Source organism: Arachis hypogaea, chromosome 18 (genome assembly GCF_003086295.3).
Source record: "Arachis hypogaea cultivar Tifrunner chromosome 18, arahy.Tifrunner.gnm2.J5K5, whole genome shotgun sequence".
In the NCBI taxonomy this organism is placed as follows: Eukaryota; Viridiplantae; Streptophyta; class Magnoliopsida; order Fabales; family Fabaceae; genus Arachis; species Arachis hypogaea.
Genome location: NC_092053.1, coordinates 127,818,348 through 127,828,613, shown reverse-complemented (window position 1 = coordinate 127,828,613; position 10,266 = coordinate 127,818,348). Strand labels below are relative to the sequence as shown.

General features: G+C 35.2%; 1 protein-coding gene across 2 annotated transcripts; it reads left to right on the top strand.

The window, feature by feature from the left end:
* The first annotated feature begins 2,617 nt into the window (after window positions 1-2,617).
* Window positions 2,618-8,390, top strand: LOC112772078 (uncharacterized). Of its 2 annotated transcripts, none has more exons than XM_025816960.2 (9): window positions 2,618-2,961; window positions 3,473-3,744; window positions 3,941-4,601; window positions 4,823-5,022; window positions 5,122-5,366; window positions 5,649-6,780; window positions 7,006-7,245; window positions 7,357-7,428; window positions 8,040-8,390. In XM_025816960.2, exons 2-6 carry the CDS (start codon window positions 3,473-3,475, stop codon window positions 6,341-6,343), a joined length of 2,073 nt encoding a protein of 690 aa, XP_025672745.1. In that variant the 5' UTR covers window positions 2,618-2,961; the 3' UTR covers window positions 6,344-6,780; window positions 7,006-7,245; window positions 7,357-7,428; window positions 8,040-8,390. The 2 variants fall into 2 exon arrangements, with proteins under 2 accessions (XP_025672745.1, XP_025672746.1); XM_025816961.2 differs by having other exon boundaries at window positions 2,626-2,961; window positions 5,649-6,520.
* The last annotated feature ends 1,876 nt before the right edge of the window (window positions 8,391-10,266 follow it).

Genomic DNA, 10,266 nt, shown 5'->3' with positions numbered 1-10,266 from the left:
CTCCAACAGTAATTGATATTAGCCAGTGTGACAGTATACCACCAACCCAAGAAACACAACAGGTAATCTGCCATATGTGATTCATTTTAAACATTTGTTATTTCATAAATCTCATTTCTTTAATAAGCTAAATCTAAATCTAGATGTACCATTAATTTGTGTAGGAACAACTCAATGCTAGGCCATCCAAGTTAAAGGTCATTAAAGGGAAAGCCAGACTTCAGTCGTCTCCTAAACCTACTGTAGCCGCACCAGTCGCTATCTCTGCTGAGACAATCAAGGGGACTAGTTCAGCCACTGCTAAAAAACTGGCCGACTTTATGACCTTCGTTCCTACTCCTGCCTTCAAGCCCCCAAGAAAGACTGATAAATGACTTTGATTAGTGTTGAAATGTATTGTGGTTGAATTTGTTTTTTGTGTGAGGATACTTTCTGTTTTTTTGTACAGGGCAATTGGAGTTACATTATCTACATTTTGGTTATCTATGTCACTGAAAGTTGTACTATGCCCTTTTATTTTGGTCTAGGATACTTTTTAGGTTATGTATCCTCATGTAAAAGCTTATGACTTTGATGTGGTCTGTTTCCTATGTTAAACCTTTTGGTCCTTAAGAAAATGTGACATCTAGCCTTCTATGGCAACTCAATATTTAATAGTACTTTGACTACTCAATGTTTAACACTACTTTCACTACTGATTATGTCCATTCCTTAGTACATGTTACTTTAATAGTCATCCGAATTGGTTTGGAACCTTTGAATTGGATTGTGTTGTCTTCATATAAAAAAACCAAATGAAACATCTATTATCATTCAATGGATTCATCTCATTACACCATCAAGTGTTTGGAATTTGCTTTACTTGGAATGACACAACAAACTACAAATAATCACATTAAGCACAACTACCACAAACAGGAAAACTATTAACATTTTCAATGCTTTTACTTCAGCTTCCAAGCTGCCCAGTCTCCATGCCACCTTCAACCTCCATTCATCACAGTCACTATCAACCTGCAGCTCAGCCCCGTAATCTTTCTTCGTTCCACTTTGGCCCATCCCTTCATACTCATCATCCTCAACCCACTTAAAGTAGTTGCAGTGACTGCCCTTCTGAAATTTCAGAAATCAGAAAATAAAAAATTAAATAAAATTCCAACACACAAAACAACATCAAAAACCCTTAAAATCTTACACAACACTCACCCGGTACCTTGGACATGCACGGAATAATCTATCTGGGTTCTTCGCTGTCCCAGACTTTCTTATCGCAGCCTTCAACCCACAGAAACATGATTCCTCATGGGGTTTCCTCCTGCTTCGCATTGAGGCGCTGGAACCATTACTGCCGTTCGAGAACAACAACACACCGCCACCACGACCTCCATTTCCGGCCTCCATCGTCGCCCCAAACCACTAATTCGAACACGAACCCAGGGATATGGCCATCTGATTGATGAAGGCGACCTATTTATCGTGGAATTTAGGATTAGGTTTTAAAACACTTAGGGACTTATTTGAACTGTTTTCTCAAACTTACCTTGTCAGCAATAGGTCATGACACGTGGGCCTCTTCCAGGTTGGAAGCTAACCACACACATCAGCAACCGTTAGCCAGGTCACCAACGGAGTTAACGGAAGGACAAACGTGATTAACTCGCGTAACTTTTGGGGACTCTTTTGATTAACTTTATCTTTCGGGGACTAATATGAAGATCGAGGTATCTTTCAGGGACGATTTTGAGTATTAACTCAAAAATTTTAAGAATGTCACCTTAGTCAATTGAGAGACGATTTGTCTATAAAACCAATCTTAATTTTCGGAACTTGTTTAAAAATTATTTAATATAAAAAAAGAATTCTATTCTTTTAAGAAAAGAAATTATTTTTATTTAAAATTTAATTTTATGATTTAAAATAATTTTAATATATTAATAGAATAGAATTTAATTTTTTAATTTAAATAATTTTTATATAAATTAATTTTTTTTATAATTTGATCTTTAACAAAATTATTTTATTAATTGTAAATAAAAATATTTTTGACATTTACGACATTAAATTTGAGGAGTGTAAGAATTAATTTGAAAATTAGAATTTTTTAGTCTGATTTATAAATAAAAAATTAAAATTAAAATGCTCAAAAAAATAAGTTGTTTTAAAGACAAAAAAAATTTTATTTTTAAATAACTTTTAATTCCAAACCTTCTAAATAAACTCTCAAGGAAAACTTTAAGACTTCGGTCGAGTTTACCACTGAATCACATTGCTGGAGCAATTTCTTTCTTTTTTTGGTATTATAGAACAATTTCTTTCTGTATTCAATCAACCATTTCTTTTTTTTTTCAGGAATAATAAACTATTTCTTTTGATACCCAGTCAGCCACCAAACAAAATTATATTTTCTTGGGTCAAACAATGATTAATTTTTGGCGAAATAAGACATACATATACCGCAGAAATAACAAAATATGAATTTAGAAACCCAAGCTCTGTAGTTGGCCACATAAATGGGTACAAAGCCCATCCCAAAATTAAAGCGGTACTTTTTGTTTTTTAGCATTTAGTTTTTGGTTTTTTATTTTTTGGTGACTATTTAGTTTTTGGTTTATTTTCCACGAAGATATTCCGAAATAACAAAACAAAAAATAAAAAAACAAAAAACTATTCATCTGATCATCTCTCTCTCTCTCTCTCTCTCTGCGATGACTGTTAGTGTTACCAATGGCGAGTTTCTCAGTGTAGACGAATAATGAATTGAGTTTACATTTTTCATTCTGTAACGTTTACAACTTTGCATTTACACTGGTTAATTGGCTAAGAACCACTATCACTCCTCCAATTTACTCAGTGCTTCATGCTTAATTTCTATTCTATTCTGATACCTAAAAATTTCTAAGCGCCAAACTCGAATTGCTATATAAGCTTGTTGGAGGAATAGCTCCAATATCTTGAGATAAGGTTAGTTTCATATCATATTCAAAGGTTTTGGAGAGATATCTGAAGACAAATTAAAAAAAATAAAAAAATCATTCGTTTTTATGATTATTGTGCTTTGCCTAATATTCCTTCTGATTCAGAATTTGACTACAATTTGAAGTTAGAACTCATGCCATTGTGATTAGGATTTTAGATTAGGAGGATTTTTAGGAAAATATGACAATACTCTAAAATTTATCTACTATGTTGGAATATATGGGAGAGATGTCCCTATAATTTTTTGAAGAAATTATATGCTGAAAGAAATGAGATATGAATGGTAGTTAGTTAGTTTCTAGGTCCACCATCACCAATGATGTAGCATACACTTTCTCATGCCTTGTTCGGAAGGCAAAGAGGTTGCATTTGCATCTTTTCTTATCTTTGGTGAGAGCTGAGATGAAAATTCATACTGATCATAGCTTCTTTCAGAAGTCCATACAATGCACATATAGTTTTTAATATAGCTGACACTTTCTGTTTGGAATTGTAGATGCCGAGAATGGAAGACATTCTAAACCTTCCAGTTCAAGATCCCCGGTGTGCTGAGTTCTCTGCTGCTCACATAAATTGGGTGAAATTAGAGGGTGGTCGCCAAGGGGGTGATGATATTGCTCTGATTCCTTTTGTTAGAGTGGATGATTTTGTGAAAGGGGAGTCTTCAAATCCAGAATGTCCTGCTAGCTTCCGTGTAGAATCAAGGAGGAAGAGACCTGAGGGGAGCGTCACTAAACCGAGGGTTGACGGCTATCTTGAATATACCTTGTATGTTATCTTTTAATTGATTTTTATACTGTTATAAACTTATAATATTAAAGTTATATGGTTTGCAGTTCACATTAAGAGAGAAAAAATATGCGTATCAAAGTGATGTATATTGTTATTCTCAAGTTATAAAAAATTGTCTTTAAGTATGAAAAGATTCCTTTAATTAACAATACAAGATCATATATTGATTCAGGTACTGGTGTTCTTATGGTCCTGAGGACTATCGAGAAGGTGACTCGTGCATAGGAGATAGCAAAAGTACCAAGCCTGCTTCAGGGAAGGGAAGCAGACCAGGGAGGCGTCATATGATGAGAGGCTGCCTTTGCCATTTCACTGTTAAAAGATTATATACACGCCCTCTTCTTGCTCTAATCATATATAACCAAAGAAGGCATGTAGATAAAACAGGGGCACCGTGTCATGGAATACTTGATAGGGATGCAATAGGAACAAGAGCTATGTATGCTCCACGCATTTCCGATGAGTTACGCCAGAAAGTGATGTCTATGCTTTATGTTGGGATATCTCTTGATAACATAATACAGCACCATGTAGAGGTGATGCAGAAGCAAGGTGGACCCCAAAACCGTGATGATTTTCTCACTCGAAATGATGTGCGCAACATGGAACGGAGTATCCGTAATTCTTCACATGAACTGCAGGAAAACGATGAATGCAGTGTAAAGATATGGGTCCAACGCCATCAGAAGCATGTTTTCTATCACCAAGATAACTCAGGTTCACAATCATTTGTTTTGGGCATACAGACAGATTGGCAGCTGCAACAGATGATTCGCTATGGAAATAACAGTTTCATTTCTTTTCATTCAACATTTGGCTTGAAGAAGCTTAAGGTATTGCATGTTGTTTTTGTATGTACCTTTTCAAGAAGGAAGCTAGTTGTTTACAATCTGTTGTTTAATTATATGTTTAGCTTATTTACCCTTAATTTCGGTCGAGAATAAAATTCATGCTTACAAGAAACAGATGTAGTGAATTTAGAAACTTCAAAATTAATTATTTCATGCTGCAGGATTGTATAATGTCTTATATTTTCCTTTCTCGTCCCTGACAGTATCCAGTGTGTTCGTTACTTGTTTTTGGTTCATCTCAAAATGCAATTCCAGTTGCTTGGATAATCACCTCATCCTTTGTTGGAAAAGACATACATAAATGGATTGCATTGCTATCTGAAAAGATAAGAGCCAAGGATCCTAGATGGAGGCCTAGTGCTATTATACTGGATAATCCATCTTTTGACTATAATACCATAAGGTAAAAACATTATTGCATTTCTTTTAATTTCATTTGGAAATCTTGTTTTGGTGCAATAACCACTTAATATCAAATGTTATGAGATCTTGCTTGTTGTAGAGAGGCATTCCAGTGTCGCATCTTGTTATGTGCCTGGCATGTTCGCCGTTCTTGGATCAAAAAGCTTTTTAAGACATGTTGCAACTTTGAGGTGCAAAGGGAGATGTTACGGCACCTGGGATGGATTCTTTACTGTACAAGATGTGGACCAAATGCTATGGATGCACTTGAAGAGTTTATGCAAATTTTTGTTGATCAATGTGCTTTCATGGACTATTTCAAGAGCAAGTGGCTACCAAGTATAGGTAATTTGCAAGTGATGGATGGTTTCTTTTGTATTCATTGAGGAAATATCAACACTTGCATTGTAGCCTGCATTGTAATCATTCCCAATCTGGCCTTTATGTGGTCCAGATTTTGATCAAATTCATTCATTTCAGTTCCGTTTTTGCTGAGCAACATTCACAACCATATCTTCAATTGGCTAACTTTTGTCATTATAACTACCACAGTATCCATTCATTCGAACATCTTTAAAATGAATAGTACTTCTTGATATAATAGTATTTCCGTGCTTTCTCATGCAGATATGTGGATTAATGGCATAAAGTCACTACCGTTGACAATGCCCGAGTCACTTGCTGCAATAGAATCATATCACATAAAATTAAAATCCACACTTTTGAAAGAGAATAATGCTAATTTCTGGCCAAGACTTGACTGGTTAATTCACACTTTAACTACTGGATTTCTCTCCTTGTATTGGCTAGACCAATACAGTTTAGATACTGGCTATTTTGAGAATCTACAAGACAAATCTTTATCTGCCAATGCTTGGTATCACGCGCTCAATATTCCAGATGTTGATGTGATACTGGATGAGCAAAATCTCTGTCACGCAAAAGTTTTTTCTCAGACTGACAGAAACTTGGTGTATACAGTTTGGAATCCTGGCTCAGAATTTTCACTTTGTGATTGTTCTTGGTCTAGGTTGGGAAACCTTTGTAAACATGTAATCAAGGTGGCAACTTTCTGTAGAAGTCGGCAGGTTACAAGGCCATTGTTGTCTGCTCAAGTTTATAAACAGGCTTTGCTCACCCTTCTCCATAATCCACCAGATGATCCTTTAGTCCTTGATCATACCGTTCTACATGTGGCTCGTTTGCAACAAGACATTAAAGCCTTGGAAGAATTGTCAAATAGTGGATTGCTCCAGCCTTTAGCCTCCGATTTAAGTTCTCAAATGGCCATAAATCCTCTCCTTTTTCAGCATCTACATTGATTGCTGGTGTTTTTGAATGGAATGAGAAGTGGATTTACTCCAGCCAAAGCTGTTGATTTAATTTATCAAATGGCTACAAGTCCTCCCACTTGGCAGTAGCTGCACTGATTGGCATGTTTTGAAAGAAGATTGATTGTGTTTGGGTTAAAGCTCATTCTCATGCTTCTTTAATCAAGGGTAATACTATGGTGAGGAGTGAAATTTTGATGAAGAGTGAAGATTACTTATTTTAATAAAGAAAAAGACCACACAAAAAAATTATCATGCGCAATGCACATGTTCTTTATAAATTTAGTAAAAATCTTCACTCTTCATCCAATTCTACTCTTCACCAAAGAAATTCTCTTTAATCAATCTTACTTCATGATCCTTGAGCAGTCATTTGCTAGAGCAGAAAAAGAATATATATTCCCTGCTGAGGTTCAACAACTGCAGAAGTAATTTTCTTGAAGTGCAACTTCTACTGTTATACTTATATGCTGATTTTGTTTCTTTTATTTTACCCAATTTTGTTCTATGGAGGGGTTAGGTGGGCTGTTATTATTATTTGAAAAGAGAGAAAAAAAGGGGGGGGGGGTCTTGAAGATTAAATTCATTTCAGAAGCTATCTCTGCATGAACTATTTCAAGAAATCTGAAAGGTTCATGACTTTTCAAATACAGGGTATGTGGAGATAACCTATGGTTAAGGTTGTGTTTGTGAGTTGTGATTTTGGAGGAAAACAAGGGGTTTCAACAGTAACTAGGAGTCCATTTCACTCGTCAAACCCTTCATTTCCTTCCCGTCGCACACACGAACACATCCTTAAGCGAAAGAACTCTAGGTTGCCAAGATAATTGAGAGGGGAAGGAACAAAAGGGTCCGGAGGCACGAAATGCATTGAGACTTTCATTTTGTCTTTGGTAAGATCAACCCACCATGCAGTTAATTTGCTTTATATTCATCTCAAAGCTTTGTTAGTTTGCTTTATATTCACAGTATTTACAATTATTTGGTGAATCTTTCCTCCCCAGTGTTCCCTTGGGCTCTGGCGGTAGTGATTGGGATTTTGATCCCTTATTTTCTACATCACCATATTGCATCAGGTAACAAGATTTTCTGTTGTTTACTCTTTTCTTTTCGTTTCTTCTCAAATTCATAGCTGACTACGTGGCTTCCTAGATAATCTTTCATTACATGTTTTCTTTTTTTTTACTACAATTTTTGTTGGACAGATTGAATTTTTGCATGAAAATCCACTAGGTTTTCTTGGCTATTATTCTAGCGTGCATGGGGCGAATGCACTAAGCTGATGCGAACTAACTGTTGTGCCATTTTCATTTGAAGCCCCCTGCAAACTATTTTTGGTTTTGTCACGTGTTTATAATTTTATATATATTAACGCCTTTACAGGTACAAAAGTTATCCTAAACAATAATTGTTCTTAGAATATGTAAAAAAAAGGAACTTTAGAGCAACAATTATCAGATTAGGCTACCTACATTACATCCTTTGAATGTGACCCTTCTCCAGATCCTACTTTAAGCCGTGAACCAAGATGCTTGTAGGCATGCCTTATGGCTGACTTTCATAATATATATAGATAGTTTTTTTTTTTTTTTTTTGTCTTTATATGTATAGATAGTTGAATGTTTCACAAATGATTTTCCTATTCTCACGAAATGACCAAAATACTTACCACATTGATTAATTTTAGGAAATTTAGATGGGGAACGTTTGGCATGGGGAGTGGTCTTCCAGAAACAAGAAATAGCATGGAAAATAATATCAACAATGTCAAGACTCAAAGTGACCACTGGCCAGGATACTAGTAAAATAATATGTTAAGAGCACTGCTCCATTTTTTCATACAATCATACCATGTAATTGATAGCATTGTTAACCCTTAGGAATTGTCACATAATTGGGTAAGATATTCTGTATATCATTAGTAAATTAGATTTTGCTGCGTTGAGTGTAGCCATATTGTTAGATAAGATAATAGTTTAGTTCATTGTTTGACAAGGAAAAATAAAAAGTGAACTAAGCAGGAAATTAATTTCTACTACGTAGTATTAGATTCTTTAGTGCGTTATGGTTCATTCAATAACATATTCAAAGAATCTTAATATACAATGATTAACATTTTATTTTTTTATTTTTATTATTAGTATTTAGGATTATGGGAATTTAGACATGCAAAACATCATTGAGAACACGATAAACAAAAGCTTTTTATACCAACGAGATACTGTTCAAATGACATAGTTTCTCCGTCCTCATTTAGAGATCTTCAAGTCTCATTTTTAACTTTGAAAAAAAAAAAAAAAAAAAGCTTTCAATGTGGCCCGAAACTCTCTCTTCTTGCCACATAAAAGAAAATTTTCAAAAGTTTACCTTAGCAAAGTAACTATGTTGATTATTATATTAGAGATAATACTCAATTTGGTCCTGAATTTACACGTGAGTCTCAATTTAGTCCTTGAAGTTTCAATTGCCTCTATTTAGTCCCCAAACTTTGTGAACATAACTCATGTTAGTCCTTGAAACAATTTTCAACGTACAAACGTTAACGGAACACTGTCGTGATAACCGGATGCCACACTAAACTTTGTAAAATGATGTTTTGATTTTGGCACTCAAATAACCTAAAAACAACATCTTAAATGGTGTTTATTAAAATTTTACCTAACAAAATAAGTAATACGATGTTGTTTTTGAGCTATTTAAATGTCAAAACCAAAACTGCATCATTTTACAAGTTTTAACGTGACATGTGATAGTCTACAACAGCGCTCTATTAACGTTTTTATACTAAAAATGGTCTCAGGGACTAATATGAGGTACGTTTATAAACTTCGGGGACTAAATAGAGACAATTGAAACTTCAAGGACTAAATTGAGACTCGCGTGTAAGTTCAGGGACCAAATTGAGTATTATCTCATTATATTAACATCGATTGAAATTATGTTTAGATTCGTTTCCATTAATTTATTCATTCACGAAATCAGATAATTATTCAGTGTATTTTTCTTATATATATTCAAACATAAATCATAATTAATTTGACTAACAAGACGCAAATTGGATTCCAAGCAACAATGAACAAGTTGATAAAAACGAATTTGAGTGACTTAAAAGAAGAAAGAAAAGGAAGAATGCACGTTCTTTTTCTAGGAGTCCTTCCATTAAAATTCTTTTGAGAAAAGGACAAATTAGTCCCTGACCTTTTAACCCGAGGACATTTTCATCCCTGAGCATTGGAAAATACATTTAACTCCCTGACGTTCCTAAAAACCAGACCGATCAGTCCCTTCGTCCGTGAGCCACCGTCAGACCGGACGGAAAATGCTGACTTGGCTCCCCCTATGCTTACCTGGCTCAACGGCGTTCCAGCGTGGCACGTTAGTGGGTTGGAGGATTTGAAAACAGGACACATAAGTCCCTGTAACTCAAAACGACGTCGTTTTGAGTGCTGCCCCTTATATACAGTCTCGTCCCTTTCCTTGTGTACAATCTCTATTACACCCACAACCCTTTGACAGAATTACATAAAACCCTAAAGAAGACCAAAGATCAAAGACAGGAATTGCTCTGTTTCTCCCTCCAAAAAAAACCACCATCCAGACTGAGAAGGTTCCGACGTGCATTAGGTGTGAATCCAGTCTGATTTGCCGTCTTCGTCACTGAAGGTAAGAATCAGTTCCATTGCTTATTGTGTAGTTCAATAGTAATGAAAGAATGAACTGTTGTACGTGCATGGTGATATCAATGGTAAAAACTGTATGTGCGTTGTAACAGTGAATTTGATTCAATGTTAGGGCAAAGGAAAGTTCTTGGTTGTTTTCTGTTCCTTAACTTTTTGTAGGAGATTGATGTATGAGTGTAGAGGTAGTTGATCGTTGATTTCTGTTCTTATTTTTTTCTCCAGATGGTAGATGTG

Bases quoted from the DNA above. Each gene is read 5' to 3' on its own strand.
- LOC112772078 (XM_025816960.2), top strand. From the start codon at position 3,473: ATGCCGAGAATGGAAGACATTCTAAACCTTCCAGTTCAAGATCCCCGG. The intron at 4,602-4,822 runs GTATTGCATGTT...CGTCCCTGACAG, and splicing joins TTGGCTTGAAGAAGCTTAAG to TATCCAGTGTGTTCGTTACT. The intron at 5,367-5,648 runs GTAATTTGCAAG...TTTCTCATGCAG, and splicing joins CAAGTGGCTACCAAGTATAG to ATATGTGGATTAATGGCATA.